General features: G+C 43.9%; 1 protein-coding gene and 1 pseudogene across 3 annotated transcripts in view; one reads left to right on the top strand and one right to left on the bottom strand.

Moving 5' to 3' along the window:
* TNFAIP8 (TNF alpha induced protein 8) overlaps positions 1-24,015 on the bottom strand; it is a 133,768-nt gene that overhangs the window by 54,067 nt on the left and 55,686 nt on the right. Inside the window, exon 1 of one of the 3 annotated variants that reach the window (XM_053567507.1) lies at positions 22,102-22,566. The exons of 1 other annotated variant lie outside the window; for it this stretch is intronic. In XM_053567507.1, the coding sequence (XP_053423482.1) occupies positions 22,102-22,168 (67 nt within the window). In that variant the 5' untranslated portion in view covers positions 22,169-22,566. Of the gene's footprint in view, positions 1-22,101; positions 22,567-24,015 lie in introns of those variants that run through there. One more of the 3 variants, XM_053567509.1, reaches the window with a different exon arrangement.
* Positions 10,749-11,069, top strand: LOC128569334 (60S ribosomal protein L35a-like; annotated as a pseudogene).

Here is a 24,015-nt window from a genome sequence, read left to right as displayed (position 1 = left end):
TGCCTGTAATAGTTTCCATTTATAAAGCAAGTTGTACCTAAGTCGGATGTGTGTAACTCAGGGATTGTCTGTATACATAAAATAAAAAAATTATAAGTTGACCTATCATACGTTGGGAACCATCGATACTGGATGAGTCTGGGAGTCTGGGGTAGGTAGGGTCCCAGCCTCAGGTGAGGCAGAGACAGCTGAGGGTGCGTGGGGAGGGGAGCAGGGGAGAACACCACTTGCTGGTGCCCGGGTCCTAGGGGTTTGAAGTTATGGAGCCTCTGCTCAGGCTCCCCAACAACATCTCCAGTAAATAAATAATGCTGTGGACATGAGCGAGTAATTCTGAGGGAATGGGAAGAAGAGCTGACGTTTGAGGTGAGCTCACACAGGGAGACAGTAACACATCTGGGACCCAATTTTCTCCTAGGCTTGCATTGTTTGCTATTTCTCTTCTAAGAAGTCTTCCTTGTTAAAAAGCTTTTTGCAGACGACTAAACGCACACTCTCAAAATCAGGTTTGAAAATATTATCTGAAGAATTTATAACCAACAGCCTGTCTGTCTTATATAACACAGTCAGTCCTCAGTATCTGTGGAGGACTGGTTTGGGGACCCCCTCTGATACCAAAATCTATAGATGGTCAAGTCCCTTATATAAAATGGTATAGCATTTGCTTATAACATACACACATCCTCCCACATGCTTGCAATCATCTCTAGATTGCTTATAATACCTAACACAGTAACATTATTTCGTTTGTGTGGTTTCAATATAGTCCTCAGCATGCAGCAAATTCAAGTTTTGCTTTCTGGAAATTTGTGGAAATCCCCCTGCTGAATATTTTCTATCTGCAGTTGATTGAATCCACAGATGTGGAATACATGGATAAGGGACCCATGAATACAAAGGGATGGCTAGACTTAGCAATAACCCCTTGCATTTATATAGGCTTTATTTAGACTCTGATGGATCATCGTTCCCATTTTACAGATACATAATTAAAGAAAGGGTGGTTACATGATTTGCTCAAGGTCACAAAATAATGTTAATTAGTAATAAGTAACATTATTACTAATGTTAATTAGTAATAAGTTAATAAGTAATAATGTTATTTAGATCAAGTGAATACAGACTAAGCCTCCTGTCTCCTACACCTAGACTGTCTCATTCTACTAAACTATTCCCATAAAATTCAAGCCCTTTATTTTGCAGAGGAACAATTCAAAGACTGAGTTGAAGGCAGGCCATTGCTCAATCTCTTTTTTCAAATGCTTTGATCAGAGCCTCAAAGTCAAGTCATTCTATTCTTCATATTCAATGCTTTATAAACTATAAAATCAATAGCTTCTATTTATTTAGGTATGAGAAACTGCAACTCTCTTTTTTTTTTTTTTTTTTTTTTTGTGGTTTTTGGCCGGGGCTGGGTTTGAACCTACCACCTCCGGCATATGGGACCAGCGCCCTACCCCTTTGAGCCACAGGCGCAGCCCCAACTCTCTTTTTTTTTAAATTAAAAGTTCAATAAGGACCCTACCTAAGCCTCCTCATATATGACACTGCCAGGAGCAGGAAAAAGAACACAAGACTCGATTTGGGGGACCTGGGCCTGATGGCTGACACTGCCATGCAGTGTGAGCACTGGCTGAGCCTCCTCTGGATCAAGATGGGCTCTTCCCTCATTTTGCTTTTATAACTGGGCAAGTCATTTTACCTCTGTGTTCGCACATCTGTACCGTGGGGACCATGCCAAGGTAGTTAGAATGATGAAATAAGCCGAGAACATGATAGAGCACTGAAAATCATGACCTTCCCCTCACCACTTTCCCCAGTATTATCACGAATAAGGCCAGACTGTTTTAGGCAGCATAGGAGTGTCTGTTCACAGGCCCTAAATGCTGGCCCTACAGATATTCCAGATGGCTATGGCAGTTTAACATGGGTGGTCCCACAATAGAAAGTGAACACAAAAGGGCTGAAATACAGCTCGGTGCCTGTGGCTCAAGGGGTTAAGGTGCCAGCCACATACACCTGAGCTGGTGGGTTCGAATCCAGCCCAGTCCCGCCAAACAACAATGATGGCTGTAACCAAAAAATAGCTGGGCATTGTGGCAGGTGCCTATAGTCCCAGCTACTTGGGAGGCGGAGGCAGGAGAATCACTTGAGTCCAGGAGGTGGAGGTTGCTGTGAGCTGTGATGCCATAGCACTCTACCCAGGGCGACAGCTTGAGGCTCTGTCTCAAAAAAACAAACAAAAAAAGGCTGAAATTCCTTACTCCACCCAGGTTAATGGGATCAACAAGGGGATAGGCTGGGCAGAGCAGTTCACATCTATAAATCTAGCATTTTGGAAGGTCGAGGAGGGACAATCACTTGAAGTCACGAGTTTGAGACCAGTCTAGGCAACATAGGGAGACCCCAATTCTACAAAAATAAAGAAAAAAATTAGCCAGGCATGGTGGTGTATGCCTATAGTTACAGCTACTCATGAGGTGGGAGGATCATTTAATCCCAGAAGATTGGGGCTGAAGTGAGCCAGGTGACAGAGTGACGCCCTGTTTAAAAAATAATAAAATTAATTAATTAATTTTAAGGATAGCTTGAGAGGGGCCACAGAAGGGACTCATCAGGAAGAAGAGAGGAAGGGTGAGACTGGGACAGTGTCACATCTGGCCAATGTAACAGGAAGAAACAGGGATCAACAATCATAGTCACAGAAACTCGGGCTTGGAAGCAACCTCAGAGGTCACCTATTCTACTCCTCTACCTGGGTGGTAAAGTAATTTCCTACCTGGGTGGCAAACACATCTTAGCAACATGCATTCCACCAGAACCTCCCTGATTACCTGATTAGCAGAGACACCCTGCTTTGAAAGACAGCCCCATTTCCTTCCTAACCATTAGAAAGTTCCTCAGGTTCAATGTATCGAACTGAAATTCAAGTCTAAGGGCAGTAATTGTCGAATTATTTCCACTCTAACTGTCACCTTTCCTCCTTACAGCAAGGAAATAATTTTGTGACAAGAGAAACGTAGGTCTTTAACTATATTTTCTGGTTCAATGACCTAGTGGAGACCCCAGCACACTGGCTGGCTGACTGTAGCTGAATCCAGGGTGAGACGGTTATGCAACTCTGCAGTGCTGGCCACACATCTGCTCTTGATTATGGTGGCACTCTCAGAAGCAGGCCGCTGTGCTCCAGGCAGCTAGTGATAATCTTTCTCTTCAGTGCGCTCACTCCAAGGGGGTAGAAAACAATGCCAAGACAGGTTGAGTAATGGGCCCTACTTGACTGCAGTTGAGCAGTTAAGAGCTTTATTCAGGTTTCTCAACAAAATTTGAAATTTGGAATCCAGAAAGAAAACAAAATAGTGCTCCATATGTGGAATTTGGACCACAGACTCCTGGTCCGAAATCTGTCTGAAAGTCTAATCCACTTCTAGTTGTCATAATTTGATTTTTACCTTGAGTTTCTGACACGGGTAGAATGCATTAAGTTAACCATTTTGCCAAGTGGTCACTGTTTAAGAGACAGAAAAAGCTGGGATGGGTTTGCCAGGCAAGAGGGGTCAAGTCTGACTCTCAACAGACAAACTCAGCAGGTGGTGAAAATGCAAACCAAGCAGTACTTATCCAACAGGGTTTCAGGGGACAGGGGAGGCGCTTTGGGTGGGTAACACTGAAAGGCATGGATCAGAAGTTTTTCCACTTGAATAGGGAAGGTTACAAAACTTAAAGTTACCCAACCTGTCCATAGTTAAAGAAGAGCCATATAGGAAGATGTACTAGTTCTGATTCATAAAACTGTAGAAATCACCAAAATGAGTGTATCACCAAAATGTTTCTGAGAAACCGCTAATTTGAACAGAGAGCCAGTTTACCTAATAAAAGGTCATACTAAATGCATAAATTTCCCAGTAGAAACGGAAGAGAACTAAAATTCACTTTCTCGGGTGGCACCTGTAGCTCAATGAGTAGGGCACCAGCCCCATATAATGAGGGTGACGAGTTCGAACCCAGCCCCGACCACACTGCAACAAAAAATAACCAGGCGTTGTGGCAGGCACCTGTAGTCCCAGCTACTCCGGAGGCTAAGGCAAGAGAATCGCCTAAGCCCAAGAGCTAGAGGTTGCTGGGAGCTGTGACACCATGGCACTCTACCAAGGGTGACAAAGTAAAACTCTGTCTCTAAAATAAATAAATAAATTAATTAATTAAATTCACTTTCTCAATCAGAATCTATTTCAACAGATTTTTTTACTACTGAATTCAGCAAAGTTCCATTCACATGCCATTTAATTTTCTCAATTTCAACTATACACAATCAGCTCAAAAGAGACAGAGGAGAGAAGTAACAGTCTAAATGGGTACGTGAGCCGCCATCTCACCTAACGGCTTTATGCTGCAGAGCTGGAAACTCCTGTTCCCTCCCGTCCTCAGATCTCAGCACCATCTCTCACTCCATGAGCACCTCACACACTGCTGGTAAGGCTATGTGTTGCTTTGCAGCAAAATGCATCTAAAATCTATGATCTGACCCCAAAGAAACAGCAAACATTCCAGTATTTACACAGTAAGTCTCCTTACTCACTGGGAGATGGTACCTCACACTCCAACCAGGTAACTTCCTAAGGGGTTTTCAAAAATAGTATTGGCCCTACAGAGTTTTTACTTTACATGTGACTCTTCCATACTCTTAACCAAATTAGCACCTTATCATCTCATATATTAGAGTGATATGGTCAACAGTTGCTGAAAAAGACTCACGGTTTTTGCTGAGACACCCAAATTATGTGCCACTGTACTTCAGGGCACTCCAGCAAACTCACAGAGGGTTGCAGGATATATTGAGTTTTTGATGAAAACAGCAATATTCAACATCTCTCAGATGCTTGCGTGAGTTACCATCTCAAGCTGTTTCTCAGTTTAACATTACATTGTGCTATTTTCCTTTTGATGACATCATGTCTTTGCAAAGGTAGGTTGCTGGCAGATGCTGTGATAAAAAGCAAGTATTATGTGAAAAGTGACGTGAAACAGGTAATGAGGGCGATCCAATGTGAATTCAAAGTCTGAGAAACTGTAAGGCCGCTAGTGATAAATTCACTATCAAACAATTACAGAATCACCTTTCATTACCCTCCATGAGAAGGTGGAGAAGGGGCTTTAAATATTGTTTCTTTTGCCAGCTGGCACCATTCTAAGCAGTGGAGAGCAACTGTAGAGACATCACAGCAGTGATTTTCGACTGGTGTGCTGCAAGAGGATTTAGCTGTGCCGCAAAAAGTTTAAAGATTATTAATCAAATTATTTTCAAAAGAAGTTCACAGCATAGTAACTATATATTTTTTTAACTCTCCTTTGGATCAACATAATGTAAGTGTGCTCCAGAAATTTAACTATAGGTGCAATTGTTCCGTGAGATAAAAAAGGTTGAAAAACACTGCATTACGGGAAGAAGCTTTGCTTCTTGGTTCTGGCACACTCCTTCTTCAGGCTGCGGCCAGCACACACGACTGCCCCAGGGCCCAGTCCCCTCAGAGCAGGGGCCTTCAGCAACCGGTCCCTGCTGTGTGTGGTGGGCAGCACCCCTCAGCCTCCAACAGCTTCCACTGGTATCCCTCTAGGGTGATTTTGTGGGATCACAACTCCAGTGAGAAACTGCCCTTGAATAGCTTTCCTCAGCACCTCAGGGGCTGGACTTCCAGCAAGTTAGGCCAGCCAAGCACCAATGACTTTTCTGCCAGTCAGGAAGCGTGGCAGCCAGGACCTCTCCAACAAGGTCTGGAGTGGAGGGAAGTATGGGGGTTGGAGGGGGGGGCTAGTGACTGCTCCTTATACCTGCAATCTTGTATTTCTAGCCAGTCCCCGTTATAGAAAATATTTCTCTTTTTAAAAATAGTTTGTTTTAGGCCAGGCATGGTGCCTCATGCCTGTAATCTCAGCACTATGGGAGGCAGAGGCAGGTGGATTGCCTAAACTCACAGGTTTGAGACCAGCCTGAGCAAGAGCGAGACCCCATCTTTAAAAATAGCCAGGCCTTGTGGCAGGCACCTGTAGTTCCAGCTATTGGGAGGCCGAGGCAAGAGAATTGCTCAAGCCCAAGAGTTTGAGGTTGCTGTGAGCTATGATGACACAGCACTCTACCAACAGTAACAAAGTGAGACTCTGTCTCAAAAAAAAAGTTTCTTTTCATTATTATTTTTTAATTGTGGTGAAATACACAGAGCATGACATTTATTATCTTAATCATTCTCAAATGTACAGTTCAGTGGCATGAAGTACATTCACATTGTTGTGCACCCATCACCACCATCTATCTTCACAACATTTTTCATTTTGCAAAACTGAAACTCTATACCCATTCAATTCTAATCTCACATTTCTAGCTCCTGTCAGCCCCTGGTAATCACCTTTCTACTTTCTGTCTCTGTGAACTTGATAATCTAGATAACTTATGTAAGTGGAATTACAGAGTATTTGTCTTCATTTTTTTTTTTAACTAGATTATTTCACTTAATATCCTCAGGGTTCATCCATGCTGTAACATGTCAGAATTTCCATCCTTTTTAAGGCAGGACCATATTTCACTGTATGTATATCATTGCATTTTGTGTATCCATTCTTCTGTAGATGGATGCTTGGGTTGCTACCAACTTTGGCTATTATAAACAATACTGCTATGAACATGGGTTGACAAATATCTCTCTGACACCTTTTTCAATTCTTTTGGGTACATACACAGAATCGGAATTGCTAGATCATATAGTAATTCTATTTTTAATTCTTTTTAGGAAGTGCCATATTGTTTTCCTAGTTAATACTTCTTCATTTTAAACTTTCCTATTCAAATGACTATGCATTTTATCTTTTGATTGGACCCTGCTGTGCCGATAGGTATACACATTCTATTAGTCAATGAAGAGTGAAATAAAAACGTTATTTTTGATCTTTCAATTTACATGTATTATTTTTTCACATGACAACAAAGTTATTAGTACGTAAATACTTACTAGTTTTTGATTAAGTAAGCATTGAATAACTGTTAGGTATTTCTTTTGTCCTAGAAATAACATGAAAAAGTTATAGAAACACTAAGGGGGCCACATACCAAGGGAAGCTCTGCTCCGGTCTACATATTTCCAGCTTCCCTGAGCAGCTGTCTGCTTGGATGGGTCCTCGGACTTGCCCTAACTAGGGGTTCCCTAGTAAATTTTTTCTCACTTAGGCACTGGTGACTAGAAACCTTATGATTATCATTAACTTACTCTGCCCTCTCTCCTTTTTTCTAATCTCACTAAGTCTCACATCAAAATGTTTCCTGGAGAGGCTTTTTTTCCCTCCAGTCCTGAGGTCAAACTATCATCTCTAGTTGGCCTTACTTAACTGATTTTAAGCTGCCTTTTCTTAAACAAGACTACAGGCTGAAAATCGAACGCTCACTGAGGAAATACAATAGTTCATACGTGCCTCACAGATGACTGTCTCACTTCCCGCACCCATGGAGTTAGCAAAGACAGGACAGGCTGTGGGGGAGACCCTAGCACCAGGATACAGCGGAAAATACCAACCTCTCTCCCAAAGGAAACAACAGCAATGCAAGTGAGTGTGAATGACGCTTCTAGAGGCAAAATCATGTGCGTGCACCCCCACCCACATAGACAGAAGCGGTCAGAAAAGTAAGTCATCATTCAGAAACTTTTGATGCTTGCTTGTTCTCATTAACTGGAAATTAGCTGAAATAAAACTTATGATAAATCCTGACGTCTTATGCAGTCACAATGTGGGCAATGTGGGGGCAACTGCTGCTGGTCCATTTTTTTTCACTGTTACACCCTTTTTTTACTCTTCCCAAAGCCAGACTCAACTCCTTGAGCAACAGAAGCCCACAGGTCAACCTACATTTTCATAGCAAACTTCTACTATATTTAAGGTTGATAATCTCAAAGTTAGCTGTCTTCTGAGGTACAGCCATAAGCTATTTAGAACCTCACATTTCAAGAATGAAAAACCAAGTATCCAATGTACTCAACACTAACATGAAGCTGGTGAAGGAACTAGTACAGGCCCACACAAGAGAAAAACTCCATTTAATTCAAGTTGTAAGGGGCAGAGGGGCTTGGTGTGCTCCCACCTAATGGACACAATATAAGGGTATATGGCACATCTCCTGGGTAAGGGACACCACTACAACAGAGACCTTACCTAACAAATGCAACCTAATAGTTTGTGCCCTCATATTAATCCAGAATAAAATAAAATAAAATAAAATCCCTCTGGGAGGCTGAGGCAAGTGGATTGGCTGAGCTCAGGAGTCTGAGACCAGCCTGAGCAAGAGCAAGACCCTGTCTCTACTAAAAATAGAAAAATTATCTGGGTGTTGTGGCAGGCACCTATAGTTCTAGCTACTTTGGAGGTTGAGGCAAGAGGATGGCTTGAGACCAAGAGTTTGAGGTTGCTATGAGCTATGATGCCATGGCACTCTACCCGGGGCAACAAAGTGAGGCTCTGTCTCAAATAAATAAATAAAACCTTGGGTTGCTTGTTTGTTCTCCTTTCTAGAGAGTGTAACATACATCAGGCACTTTGAAGGCATTATAAACATATAACTAATAATCAGTTAATCATCTCATAATGTTGAATTATGACAACCTGTAAGAATAAGTTTAACTTCCCCTTACCTGAAAAGTACCTTACAAGGAACTATGTACATAAATATCTGTTATCTTCAAAGAAAGAAATCAAGACAAGAAAATGAGCATTGCATCCGGAGAACTGAGGCTAGTAATCTACAAAAACCCATAAACCTATCAAGTTTGCAAAAATTCTGTTAGAAAATGATCCAAGAAGAAACCATTGTGGCAGCTGCAAACCTTCTGTTTTACAACATGCACAGAATGGATGCACTTCCTTCAACATCCTCATAAACACAGAGCGCTGGGCAAATGCAAACATCCCTAGTAGACATTCACCAGACTCTAGATTTCAACTAGTGGATTATGTGTATCTTCATGGAGGCACCCTTACTAGCCACCTATCAACCCCCCACAGTTGTCTCAGGACCCATTAATAAGATGGATTGAACAAAATTCCATTTCAGTTGATAGAATTTCCAGGGCCAGCAAGATAGCAGCAGCAGCTCACTTTAAAACTTCAGCATCTTCAGAATGGAAACTTTTGTTTCTTTAAGTTAAGAACTAACATCCGGCCCTGGACCACCTGAATATATACTAATACATCCCAGATGGGAATTCCAGACACCTCTTTACTCAAGGCATGAATTTCTCTCAGGCGATAAACATTCTATTAAGCAAGTCTCTTAGGAACAAGCTTCCCTTCAGAGACTGTTTTCGTTTACAATGTGCTGTGTTTTCTAAAGCCAGTTTGGGATCCATCGTTGCATAATGTGCAATTAATTTTGTCATCTGCTTTTTAATGGATATAATTAATCTGTGCATGTAAAAAGGTAGCACCTTAGTTATTTCAAATATCTTGTTATCTGGGGCAGATGAAAAGAAAAGTATACCACTTGGCCACAGGCCCAAATTCTGAGTCAGCAACCCGGTATAGAACCAAACAATTTACATGATTATATTAAACTATGTATTAATACCAACAGCAATAACAAGCATAATTTATCAAGCACCCACCGCATGGGGCACATACAGAACACATCTCTACTCTCACTGTGTCTCAGCAAGGTTGTGTTTTGTAGGTCGTGAAGTGCTTCTGCACATATTGTCACCAATTCCTTCCTAGAAGGAATCTTGGGTGTTCCTGACTCCCTTTGCTTCTGATAAGGATGCAGATCCCCAGAGGAAGTAGGAATTCAGTGACAGGCCCATGGTCTCCTAGCTAGGACTGAGTCTGAGATGAGACTAAAGTGGGTCTTCTGACCTCTTCCATGCTATTTTTTCTCTCCCGTTAAACAGAGCATAAATTATTATGCTTCAAGGCAAATCCTCCTTATCCCTCAAGAGAACAGTAAGGGAGCCCAGAGGGCAAAACTGGCTAGCAGGTTCTGAGCTTGGCTGAACTGGGGAAAGAGAGAGCCAGACATTAATAGAAAAGAGGAAGTCCAGAGGAGGAACGGGTGCGGTCCAGAGCAAGGCGATGAGTTCCACTTCACACATCTGAGTCTGAGGTCTGCACGGGGCAAGTGATGGGGGACGAGCTTAGCTCTTCTATCAAATCTATTCCCATATAACGAGAACTCTCCCAGGGAGTGCTGGGGCTCCTGTAAAGCTCATAGTCTTTGATGAAAATATTTCTAAAACAGATTACATAGAGTATCTACTCTTTACTGCATGAAAACTTCAGAACATAACTATTTTCTTAATGAAGTAGACTATTGTTAATCACACTGTTCTATGTCATAGATAAAGACCTACTTTTGTTCACTCAGCCTGCATAGTAAAGTTGTCTTTTTTCATTGTCTTTATACCCACTCAACAATTTCTGCCCAATTTCAAGAGACAAGAAGATGCATGTGATCATGATTTCATTCTTTTTACATGCTCTAGGAAGTCTGTTCCCATACACAGCAGTGCTACAGAACAGTGTAACTCCCTTGACACACATAGAGTTACATTTCAGAGGTAAGGGCAGAGTTCGAAAATCTGAAAAGTGAAATTGCATATAGTTAAAATTACCTTTGAAATTCCTTAAACGTCGCAGAAAGTTCCATACTTTTGTATATACACAATACCATCTTGTGTTCTGTGGAGGCCTTCTGGGAAAAGGACTTTTAAAAGGCTAACATGTCTGGAAGGCTATGGTCCAAGGCCATTTTTGTTGGCTGTAAGTGGGTCTCTGGAACCAAAAAGAGCACACAGCTCTTCTTAAAATTGAAGGTGTTTACGCTCAAGGTGAAGCTAAACTCTATTTGGGTAAAAGCAATGTATATACAAAAGCAAAGAACAACACAGTGACTCCCGGTGACAAAAACAGAGTAATCCAGGGAAAGGTAACTTGGGTCCACGGAAACAGTACTATGGTTCATGCCAAATTCTAAACCAACCTTCCTGCTAAGGCCACCACACACAAAAATCCATGTGATGCTGTACTCCTCAAGGATTTAGACTAATGAAAAGTAATTGTGCTCTTGGCAAAAAAGCAATACAACCTTGGTTACTCTAACTCTTCATCTGTTTCTCTATAGTTGTCAAACAGATATTCAAGTTCTTCCCCCATAATGTCATCTGATTCCTTATAGCCCATTTGCCTGGTCTCCAGAACAATGTGTTCCTCATTCTGTTGATGGTCAGAATCCTTAAAACTCATACACTCCATATATTTCATCAACAGGTAGCACAGGCAACATGTTACTGCCTGGTAAGGAAGTGGCCGAATACAAATGGCCAGGATTTCTTCACAATCGTGCTCTCCCTCAGGGCAGCACTGCTATCCCCTCTACAGCTTCTGATCACAGGTCCAAGGGGCCTATGGCTCCCCAGAGGTTGTGGAGGAAACCAGGGATGCCCTGTCTATTCCGGAGGAAGCTGCACCTGTCACTGTTCACACATGACCTCTGTTCACATGTTTCTTCATTCCACAAACATTTATTGAGCACCTAGCATGTGCAAGTGGTGAAAGATAACAAGAGCCATTTGCACAGCCAGTTAGGGTGAGGGGTGGGAAGGAACTGGGGAGGGACACACATACCACAGTAATTAAAATATAGTGTGGTCAGTTCAAAAGCAGAAAAGCAGGAGGTCTAGAAAGCTCACAGAAGCACCTCAGTTACATTTGGAGGAGGGAGTCATCAAGGAAGGCTTCCAGAGAGAAGGGATGCCAGCAAAGGAAGGGGAGGGGCAGAAGAAAAGAAGGAAGAATGGAATCAGGCAGAGAACAGCCAATCAGAAGGGAAGACCAAAGACAAGGCCAATGATGGTCAGATGGCCATTGGTGCTCCTTCAAGAAAGGGGACTTACTAACATGGCTAGAGATAGAAGCCAACTGCAGAATAAGCCAGTGCTGCGGAAATAGACAATGGTTCTGGGACTACTTATTCCAGACACTTTCCTGAAAGAGGTAAGTTGAAAGAGTCCCCTGAGGAGAAAGCATTATTTAAAAAAATGAACTTCAGGGGGCAGCGCCTGTGGCTCAGTGAGTAGGGCACCGGCCCCATATGCTGAGGGTGGTGGGTTCAAACCCAGCCCCCAGCCAAACTGCAACAAAAAAGTAGCCGGGCGTTGTGGCGGGCGCCTGTAGTCCCAGCTGCTGGGGAGGCTGAGGCAAGAGAATCGCGTAAGCCCAAGAGTAGAGGTTGCTGTGAGCCGTGTGAAGCCACGGCACTCTACCCGAGGGCGGTACAGTGAGACTCTGTCTCTACAAAAAAAAAAAAAAAATGAACTTCAGGCTAGGTGTGGTGGCTCATGCCTGTAATCCTAGCACTTTGGGAGAACAAGGCAGGTGGACTGCCTGAGCTCAGGAGTGAGAGACCAACCTGAGCAAGAGCAAGACCCCGTCTCTACTAAAAATAGGAAAACTACCCGGGCCTTGTGGTGGGCACCTGTAGTCCCAGCTAAACCAAGAGGATCACTTGTCCAAGAGTTTGAGGTTGCTGTAGCTGTGACGCCATGGCATTCTACTCAAGGTGAGAGTGAGGCTCTGTCTCAAAAAAAAGAAAAAAATTAAAAGAAAGAATTTAGCAAATCTTTAATTACATGGCTTTAAGGAAGAAATATTTAAATTCCTATAACTCTCCCACTGGCCAAAACCAGGAAAACTGGGTACCATCAATCTCTTACAAAAATATATTTGCTAGAATGTAGGGGCGGCGCCTGTGGCTCAAAGGGATAAGGTGCCAGTCCCATATGCTGGAGGTGGTGGGTTCAAACCCAGCCTCGGCCAAAAACCAAAAAAAAAAAAAAAAAAAAAGAAAAAAATATATATTTGCTAGAATGTATATGGACTCTGACATACCTCTGTATACTGTTAAAAAAAAAAAAAAAAAGAATAAACTCAAAATTCCTTTCATGTTCAGAGACACCAGGTCTGACCTACGGGGGCAATATAAGGTGTTACCTCTGAGGTGCCTGGGAGGCTCCCAAGACCCAAATTACCTCTTAGGAGTAAAGGAAATACTCTCAATAGGGAGGTCGTCCTTTGGGTTAAATTTTGCCTGATTTTCTGTTCTACTATCAGGTGCTTTTAAAAATATAAATCCCTTGGAGATAAGGAATGTGGATGACTAACACCTAAGTGTATATGAACTCACTGATTTCTTTGTTTCTTCCCAGCAGAGGCAAAGACAACAGAGCACCCAGGTAGGACAGGTACACGGAAATTAAGAGTGTGAAGAGGAGGATTGGGAGAGAATGAACACAAGCCCGTCCGACTCCCAATTCCGCCCTAGCCACTTACCCCAGGCCTGCCTAAGACCAGGACAAGACAAAGAAGATTGAATGTACCCAGCAGACCACTTGCAAAGCAGAAATCTAAGTTTCAAATGCCTGGGGTTCTTTATCCTCAGCGATGCAAATATTTAAATAATGCAAAATCATCAGAACTGTTTTTGTTTGAGATTTCCATCTCTGCTTCTCTAAAGTCATTCAGTCTCCAAAGGCCAAGAACCAAAAAAATGACTTTTGTGAAGATATGATTTCTCTTGAGGGATTTCTAATTTTTAGGGTAAAAAATTACAGTAGCCTTTGTATCCTAGAGATAGCCGGTCTTCTAATCTAAGGTAAATGCTGAAATCAGTTATAAAAACAAAACTATAAAAGGCTCACGTCTATAAAATCTAGTTATCTCTGACACTGAGAAAACTTAGCAGTGATAGGTAAACCAAGGGTCACAAACTGGGAGCCTTAGGCCTGAATCTAGCCCACAGGGGATTTGGTGAGGTAAATTTTACCTTTAATCTGAACTTCCAAGCCTTTAGATGGCAGAGTGCTCTCTAAGTTTCCGGCAGCCTCAAGACTCCCAATAGTCACAGAGCATTATTACACATTCGTATTACTTATCTGGTTCCTGTAGGCATTTGAGTTTGGGACTGTTGATTTATACACACTAACATTAAAAACAAATTTAAAAATTAAATTAAAAAGTAGGGCAGCACCTGTGGCTCAAAGGAGTGGGGCGCTGGCCCCATATACTGGAGGTGCAGGTTCAAACCCAGCCCTGGCCAAAAACTGCAAAAAAAAAATTAAATTAAGAAGTAACCTGTCTCCTGGGTGGAGGTCTAGTGCTAACCGTTTCAGAGCAGGGGTGGTTATTGAGCAATAGAATCACTAAAAAACAATAAGCCACAGCAGTGTGCAACACCACTGTAATCAGTCTCTTAAAAGAACAGAATGCGGAAAACACCAGTGAGGCCCGCCAGTCCTGGAGAAAATGTAACTCTGGCTTTGAAACCACTTTTTAGGAGAAGTACTTGCCACAAGTTGCTATATGAGCCTACTCCGTGTACACTGCTTCTGCAATGTCCCCGACTTCTCGATGTCCCAGAACACAAGTCTGGCGGCCAGTATCTGATTCTGGCTCGGCAAAGGAAACAACCCCTCTATTCAGCGAGCAGTGTCCATAATTGCCCTATTTGCGATATCCAACTAGTAAGACTCCACTTGAAGCAATTTACACCCAGTGCTCAGCCAGTCCAGCCACTTGGTGGCTGTTTAAGACACTTGTACTACAGAAACTGTGCCATCACCTGTCTGTTCAAATGTCTTGATACAGAGGACTTAAGTCCCTACCCATGCTGGCACTGCAGTTCCATATGACACTTCCTACCATACCCGGCACAGAACCCAAGAACCATAATGCTAATGCTCAAAGGAAGGTTTTGAGTTCTCAGATATGTTCACAAATGGGCAAATAAGCCCAGCAAGTTGGTAAGGCGTATCCAAAGGCTCATCGTCTTAACAGCAAGGACAACTACATCTCCAAAAGCTGTTAAGACCTCCAGAGCTCAGACTCCTCCCCAGCTGCCAGCCTGCTGGGCATTGCATGTCCTCTGTGGTCCAGCCCAGGGTGCTGGATCTGACCCCTGTGACCCCCCCGGAGCAGTTTGGGTCAAAGCGCTCATGGTTCCTTTGTTCTGGCCAGCCCTCTAGGCATACATTTCTCCCAGGGAGGTGGCAGGGAAGATTGGCTGGCTGGGGACAAGGCTTTGGAGTTTGGAATCCTATACCCCAGCCACACATTTCGTCTAAAAGATAAACGGGTACCTCCTCTGTCCCAAACGACTCACCACAAAGTGGTGTTTTCAACACTGCCTGTGCTTTTCACCCTCTTACCAACCCTCTGAACGTGCCCACCTCTCCCCCTGCCCTAGACAGCCATCCTCCTGGAGGACTAAGCTAGAGAAAATTAAATCAAACTCCACATAACTGATTGCCCCAGTCCATTTATTTGTGTGTAGCTTCAAAAGTTTTACATTATCCAGAGCCCATTCATTTCAATTAAAATAGATAAAATAATCAAATTTTTTTTTTTTTGTTTGTTTTTTGTAGAGACAGAGTCTCACTTTATCACCCTTGGTAGAGTGCCGTGGCATCACACAGCTCACAGCAACCTCCAACTCCTGGGCTTAAGCGATTCTCTTGCCTCAGCCTCCCGAGTAGCTGGGACTACAGGCGCCCGCCACAATGCCCAGCTATTTTTTTTGTTGCAGTTCGGCCGGGGCCGGGTTTGAACCCGCCACCCTCAGTATATGGGGCCGGCGCCTTACCGACTGAGCCACAGGCGCCGCCCTCAAATATGGTTTTTAAGGTCATAGCTATAAAACGTAAGGCCATTCTTTGCAGGAATATATGGCCTTATTATATATATAATTTTTTTTTTTTTGAGACAGAGTCTCGCTTTGTAGCCCTTGATAGAGTGCCATGGTGTCAAAGCTCACAGCAAACTCAAACTCTTGGGCTTAAGCGATTCTCTTGAGTTAGCCTCCCAAGTAGCTGGGACTACAGGCGCCCACCACAACACCTAGCTATTTTTAGACATGAGGTCTTGCTCTGGCTCAGGCTCCTCTCAAACCTGTGAGCTCAGACAATCCACCCACCTCGGTCTCCCAAGTGCTGGGATTACAGGCACGAGCCACTGCTCCTTATATATATAATATATATTAATATATATAATTTTTAAAGAAAAATTATGCTGGACTTCAGTGTTTTGTAGAGTCACTGTTGAAGACCTGTCTATAGTTAATCTTCTCTTGTTCTTATTCTCATTGTTTGATCCTCACCAGACAAGATCCATAGTACCCTGGGAATACTTTACTGACTTTTGAGAATTTCCTTTTGTGATATGCTATATTCCCATGGTTCACAAAATCTGTGTTTCTGCTCTCCCTGACAGCATCTGACAGTTTCACTGGGGGTTAGTAATCCCATTTGCAGGGCTCCATTCACTATATCATACCACAGCCAGTCACCAAGTACGAAGCAACTAAAAAAAACAAACAGATCACAAAAAGCTACCCAGAGGAGGCCTGTTTAGTAAAGATCACGGCGGACCCAATTCCACCCCATTTCACCACAGAGTGATGGGATCAGGCAGCCCAGGCTTGAGCCAGTCATCACAGCAGATGCTACAGCCAATAAGCCCATCCTTGAAACACTTGCTGGGGGCTTCTGGAAAAGGTCACTCGCTCCTCTGACAGAGCCACCAGAAGCCAGTTGTCTCACTCCTGTGTGGTATGTGGTGGGTAGTAAATCTAGAATTGCTGCAGAACATTACTACCATGAGAGAAGCCAGTTCAGGAGGTCGACCACAGAAGGCAGATTGGAAAGAAAACAGGGTCCTGCCATCACTGAACTGCTAAGTCAACCCTGTTCCAGTTATGTGAGCCATTAAAGATTCCCTTTTATATGAATGAGTCTAACCTAAGGTTCCTTTTTCTCGTACAGCAAAAGCTACAACTGATGTAATATCCTGGACCATTTAGAAGGAGCAGCACCTATAAATTCCTAATCTTGCTACTGGCCTTCCCACATTCCCAACACCCAAAGGACCAAAGGAAAGGTGATCTAAGGATGCACAGATGACCAACCCCTTTGCCTCATTTCTTCACGCTTGATGTCCAGCAAAGGCCAGAGGGCAGCCTGGAAGCCCCCTCTGAGAGCCAGCAGGGCCAAGTCTGGCTTGTCTGATGACAGGGACAGCAGTGTCCCAAGGCTGGAGAAGAGGGGGTGGGTGCTGAGAAGCCTCCATGGCACAGACAGGACCCAGTCTCTCACCATCCTTCTCCACTCAGTGTCGTACCATCCCACCCTCCCTGACGGGGCTCCCTGAGGGCCCCATGTGGGAATATCCATGTCATGTTGGCGCGGGGGATAAGACCTGTAGGAAGTCTTGTGGGACAAGGTGCAGGAAGGTGTGTTTGTATCAAAGCTCCGAATTCCAACCTGGAGTAAGGAGCTGGGCGTGACGTATGGTCCGCCCTGGGATTTCTCCCAGGAGCTGAAGGTGCAGTGAAGAGCTCCGGGGCACTTGTGGTGAAGGGCGGAAATTCGACAGCTGGCAGAAGTGGCAGATCAACAACGGACAGCATTGACCTATTAACATCAGGCCGGATGACCAGTGGCAGTGGCTCACGCCTGCAATCCTAGCACTCTGGGAGGCTGAAGTGGGTGGGTTACCTGAGTTCAGAAGTTCGAGACCAGCCTGAGCAAGAGTAAGATCCCATCTCTGCTAAAAATAGAGAAACTGAGGCAAAAAGATCTCTTGAGCCCAAGAGTTTGAGGTTGTTGTGAGCTATGCTGCCATGGCACTCTATCCAGGGCGAAAGAGGGAGGCTCTGTCTCAAAAAAAAAGATCAGGCCAGATGTTTGCCTTAAAATATGCTTCAAGTCCACATGGGCCTTAATGCCCAGCACACTGCACTTCTGCACGTTCACTTGCAGCATTGTTGCTGAAACACGGACCGCAGTGGAACAACTTTCTGAAAGCCGGGGGGGGGCAATCTGAGGGTTTTAATCAGGTGCCCTTTGCTGGCACTCTCTCCGTCTCCCACATGCAGTGAATGCTGCGCCGCCTCTGCGGATGGTGAACTGGAGCCGCAGCAAGGCTTCCGGACAAGTCTCCTCTCGGCCTGCTGCTCAGGGCGGCCCCCACTGGATGCCGGCATTTCCACACGGGCTTTGTCGTCCTACTGGCTCTGACTTTTAATAATGGCATTTCCTCCAGCAAGTACTCATTCTTTGGTTCTCACCAAATCCAGCTCACAGAGCTCTCCGAGGCTACTGTTCTCCTAAAAATAGAAACCAAAAGACCACAGAGGTCTGTGCCCTCAGGCTCTGGTCACTGGCGAAAACTTTACTGAAAGAAGAATTGATTCCAAGGAATACAAATCAATCCCGACCTTAATGGTTCAAGCTGATGGGATTTCAGAGCTCATTTTTATAGACAACATATACAAATGAACATATGAAATCACCTCTGTTGGCAAAAAGAAAAGGTGCTATACAAACAAATGTAAGTATAAGATGATGACGTAAATCTCACATTATCTATAGTGGAAGCTCTGCTTGAAAGGGAAGGGAAAGCGCGAGGTAAGAGAGAGCTCAGGATGAGTTCCCTTCACAAGATGCAAACGCTTCCTGTCACTCTGGCCACTGGATACAGGCCATGAGATGATTAAACCAGAGGAGGCGATGCAAGTGACAGCACAAAGTCATTTCCTTCTATACTTAGCACTGGTCTGACCTTCATCATAAAGTGGAATTAGAGGACCTGGCCTGTGTCCAGAGGACAACAGTCATAAGATCTAAAGGAGATGGAAGGGTGGGGTGGGGAAAGGGTTGCGCTGGTCCAAAGTAAAGCAAGAAGACAAAGTACTGGGAACATTGTCCAGGTGAACCTGTATTTGGTGATGAGTCTGCACACTCTCCTCCTCTGGCAATGCTGTTTCCAAATTCATTTTAATAACATTTAACACTCAATCTTACGACCATGGTGAGGTAATGATATTGAGAACTGTGATCAGACACCTTAGGGTGTCAGAAATTTTAACTTCTGTTAATTATATCCAAATAGCTTAAAAATGCATGCAGATAAGGAACAGGGGAGGCTCTAGGAAACTGCAGGTTTGTTTGTTTGTTTATTTAGACGCAGAGTCTAAATAAACTCTGGGAGCCCTGGGGAGAGTGCTGTGGTGTCATCATAACTCACAGCAACCTCAAACTCCTCCTGCATAGCTGTGACTCCAGGCACCTGCCCCTCGCCCCACTATATTTTCTATTTCTAGTAGATACCAGCTCTCATTCATGTTCCTGCACTCAAGCAATCCACCCACCTCAGCTTCCCAGAATGCTAGGATTACAGGTGTGAGCCAGCACGCCTGGCTGGAAACTGCAGCTTCTTGGGCTTAACATCTGATGAACAGAGGAAGGCTTGGAAAACCCAAAGGATTTATCTCCATACCCAAACAGAGGCAGGCAACATTCAGCAGAGTGCTCCCCTAAGAGACTGGATCCTTTCTGCGCTCTTCATGAGGCCTCTACAGGCACGTGGGGAAACAGCTGAGACCAGTGGTGCTGAAAGGCGGCTGTTAGAGGAGCTCACAACACTGTGCTTTCTCCAGACCACGGCTTTGGAAGTCTGGCCCATGCTGCCTGGAGTCCTCCCCATGGGAAAGGCGGGATAGCAGGAAGGATGCTGGAGTCGGGTTTCTATCCCTGCACTGGCACCACAAAGCTGGATGACCAGGGACAGCTGCCTTGATTTCCTTGTGCTAAGTTTCATTTGGAAAACTGTAATAGACTAGATCAAATGGCTTCTTATCCCATGCCCAGTACAGTCAAATTCATTCCAATAGTCCCCTCCAGTTGGCCCCTCCCCACCGCTCTGTCTCATCTCTCCTCCTCCCATCAGCTCTTTGCTGTTTCTGGAACACACCAGGCCTATTCCCACCTCAGGGCGTGTGCAGCTGCTCACCCCTTGTCCGGAATGTTCTTCCCAGGGTATCCTCACCTGGTGTCCTCACACTTCTCAGGTGACTCTAATATCACATTCTCTGTGAGAATTCACTCACAGTTGCAATCACTATTACTGACCCCCCCCCCAAAAAAAAAATTCTCTACATTCCTCTTTGGCTTAAATTTTTTTCCTACTTCACACTTACTATTCCACTTACTGTATATTTTACTTATTTATTTTGTTGCTTATCTGTGTACCCCAACTAGAATGTCAGCTCTCCATGAACAGAGACTTCCACCTGCTTTGCTTCCTGCCGTGTCCTCAGTTCCTGGATGAATGCCTGGGATATAACAGGAATTCAGTAAGTTCTGCTGAATGGATACATGCATAGATGGTGCCAGAGAGGGCAGGAGGATGGACCTTCCCAGCAGTGTCTGAGGGCTGTGGGCTGCGATGCCCATGGTCAGAGGGCTCTGCTATCAGGATGGACACTACAACCACATGAACAAGTCAACCCAGGGAAGCCTGCAGGGCCCAGGGCCAGAGGTGGGATGCTTGTGCTCTGGGGCAGAACTTGTCAAGTGCTGCTTCCCGGAAGCTTGTGCCCTGAGCTGATGAGCCATGTACACCCAGCACTCTCAGTAGAGATTGTAGGCTGTGGCATCCAAACGCTGTCTGTGAGCAATTCTTCACATTGGCATTCAGCTCCATATTTATAGCATGTAAGCTAATAAAATTTGGGGCAAGCACAGTTAGATCCACCTCTTCTAATTTGTCATTTAAAATCTCCAGGGAAAAGAGAAGTAAGTTTCCCTACTGCCAAGAAATCACACTGTCATTTATCCTGAAGTGGAAAAGGTTGTGGAAACTCCCACGCGCATCTCAGCCAGTTCCACTAGATGGCAATGTTGGCAGGGTGTGCTGATATCCAAGCGTGAAATTCACCAGGAACACAGAACAGAGACCCACGGGGCACCACCAGATGGCTCCGGGTCTCTGGCCAGCCCACCCCCCTGGCCTCCCCTTCACGTCTAGCCTGGCTATTTTCAACCCCTAATTTACAATCTGCTCTCAAATGGTTCATGCTTACCCCATGAATACACATGACTTCATCACTCCAGCCTTGGAAGCTTATGTATACTTCTTTCTGCCAAAGTAATCTCCCTTTGGAACTCTACCCAAAACTCACTTCTTCCACAAAACCCTCCCAAGCACACCTGGCTCTGATCCCATATACATACACGTCACAGACACATTTTTATATATTAGATAGAATGTGTATGTGTGTGTGTGTGAATATACACACATAGACACATATATGTGTATGTATAAACATACAGAGAATCACATGTACTGGCAGACACGTGTGCATTTAATATAAATGATGCGCAGGTGACCACATTTCATGTGACAGAAGCCACGACTCTATGAAATAATATTTATTGATGCCAAAGGCCAAGAGACTAGACGTACCAACGCCCAACTATGCCTTCTATTTTCTAGTTATATCCTAGCATTCAACTTAAGCTCCAGAACGTCTTCTGAGTATAAAAATTTTAGAGAAACTTAAGCCAATATTAAGAATCAACGTGAACAAAAGTGTGTACAATATAACTTTAAGGGCCATTTAACATGCTCTCATTTCAATCCTTAATAACTTTTTAATTTACCTAAAAAAGTTAAGTATGGCTAAAAACAAATCCAAGAAGTTATTCTAAAAATACAAAAGGCTTTATATCTAATGTAAAATTGCTCTATGGCTGGTAGAGAAAAGAGTACTATTTTGACAAATACCCGATGAGAAAACAGAAATAAACATTCGTGTTTATTTACTGGTCACCCCACGGTATTGCCACCATTACAGACCACAGGGGACCAGACCTGTCCCATAGTTAACAAGTGCATAGAAAATTTATAAAAGAAATTTTAGGCAAAAAAGCTATCCAACCTTTTCAGAGGCCCATTTCTGAAACATTTCAATCCTGCACTTATTCACAGATGAAACATGTGAACTTCAGATGCCATTTTTGCGGCCCACAATACTGTGCCTCCCTCAGCTTATTAACACTGGCTCCCCACACCGAGTGCCACCATGAAAGAAAAGCAGCGATTTGCGGAACACAACCACTCTAAAGCCACAGCCAGATATTACTCCCTTGTAGACAGCAAGACCATGTCAGTCACCTGAATATTCCACCAGATTCCAACAAAGATAGCACATCCGAAACACTGAGGGAAGTTTTAGCTCACCTATTTTCAGCATTTTCTCCCTGTCTTCAATCAGAAGGACAACGTCACGGAGTCTTAGTTGAGTCATACAGACTTGAGGGACATTTGTGGTCACCTGGTTGACATGTACGCTAAGCCACCTGCATCACCTTCAGGAAGACTCAGCCCTTCTCAAGAATAATTCAGAATAAGTTAGACCATCCTTCTGAACGATCCATCGCCACGAGCTTACCAAACAAATGCACAGAAGACACTGGTCAACAACAGTCACTTTAAAAGTCGTCTTGCTTGTTATTCTGGGAGCCAGGTTTCATCACTTGTAGTAGAACACATTATGTAGCCTTTAATTGTGAGTCCGGAGAGATCTCCACATTCACAAGACGGATGGACTGGTTGCTGCCTGCACTCACTTGCTAACCCATAAACTACGATTATATAAAAAACATGGGATTACCTGTGATAGGCGAACAGAAGATAGATTCAAAAATCAAGCAGAAACAGGAAGTCTAACGTCTCAACATGCTAGACAAAAGAGGCAGATACTTTTTTAAAAATGAAGGGAGTGGCCCCATTCACAGATGCCAGAAAGAAAGAAAGAAAAAAAAAGACTTCATTCCTACGTGGCCAGTAAAAACATGAATGTCTATTAATAATAAGTATTACTTAGAGGTTTTCTTCTTCTCAGGAGAACTAGAGAACACAGCTTGGACAGCATGGCTACTCACACCTAGTTGCCTTTTGAAGAGAATATAAGGTTTTTATAAAGACAATGTGAGCGTATCCGGCACTCACAAACACATGTGCACACAATACACATACACAGATCTGTAAACTATGATCGTCTCTTTGGAAACTTATACTGCCACCCACCAATCTTTCCCTTACCCACCGCCGCTGGTAAGATTCTGCCAGTTCTACAAGACCCACGCAAGCTCACCACGTCTGTGACCTTCTCCTGAATGACCACGATTAGGTCTATACAATCTCAGCCTCTTCCTTAACGCCCCCTTTCTTGGTAACACTTTCTGGTACCTATCACTGTTGTCCTTATGTTATCTTTGGCTGTACGGCTCTCACTCTCCTCCATTGCATGGTCACCTTCTTGATTCTACTTTTACACTGTATAGCAGTAACACTCTGCCTTGAGCCTACCAGGCGCCCAGCAAAAAAGACACCAAGTGCGATGTAACAGACAAGCTTTTCAAAGTTTGCTAGGCCTGGTTCAAATTCCATGTTTGCCATTTTTCCGGTTTTGTAGACTTGCAAGTTATTTGACCTCTCCGAACAATTCTGCACTTCTGTAAAGTGAGAATAACATCATCAACGTCATAGACTTGCTATCAAGATTTAAAGAGAGCCCTGTGAAGCAAATAACTTATTGCCGGATACGTACAAATTCTCAAGCAATGATGAGCATTTGTTACTGACATGAATTAAAATCAAATACCTACTGCTAACTTGGGGAGGAGGATGAAAGAGATACCAAATCAACATCATTTTACAAACATATTTCTTATTTTCTTTAGCCTACACTGTCATGTGACCAACTCATAGCGGTAAAAAGCTTATACCTTCCACGGTATCTCCCTAAACCGAACTGGCCCTTAATATTATAAAAACTTTTTCAGGGACTGAGGGTCAAATAAATGTCAAAAGACAATTCTTCCTGAAAGCATAGGACTCTAAATCATGAGGATTTCTTCAAGTCTTGATGCACTGGTAATTCCAAGGGCAAATTACAAAGAGCAGAAATGCTACACCTAAACAGAAGGCTGGGCCCCTCACATTTGCATGAAACGTGGCCTCAGTGGTGGCTGCGTGGCTAGCTAGGTGGTCACAAGAAGTGCTCTGTCCATTCCTTCAGGGGGATGCTGGGGTGGTGGAGTGAAGCGGAGGGAGGTGAAAGGCAGAGAAGGAAACCCGCAGCCTCGTGTG

The sequence above is a fragment of the Nycticebus coucang genome, chromosome 17, assembly GCF_027406575.1.
Source record: "Nycticebus coucang isolate mNycCou1 chromosome 17, mNycCou1.pri, whole genome shotgun sequence".
Lineage (NCBI taxonomy): Eukaryota > Metazoa > Chordata > Mammalia > Primates > Lorisidae > Nycticebus > Nycticebus coucang.
Note: the sequence above shows the minus strand (reverse complement) of the source record. Positions and strands in the feature narration are given on the sequence as shown.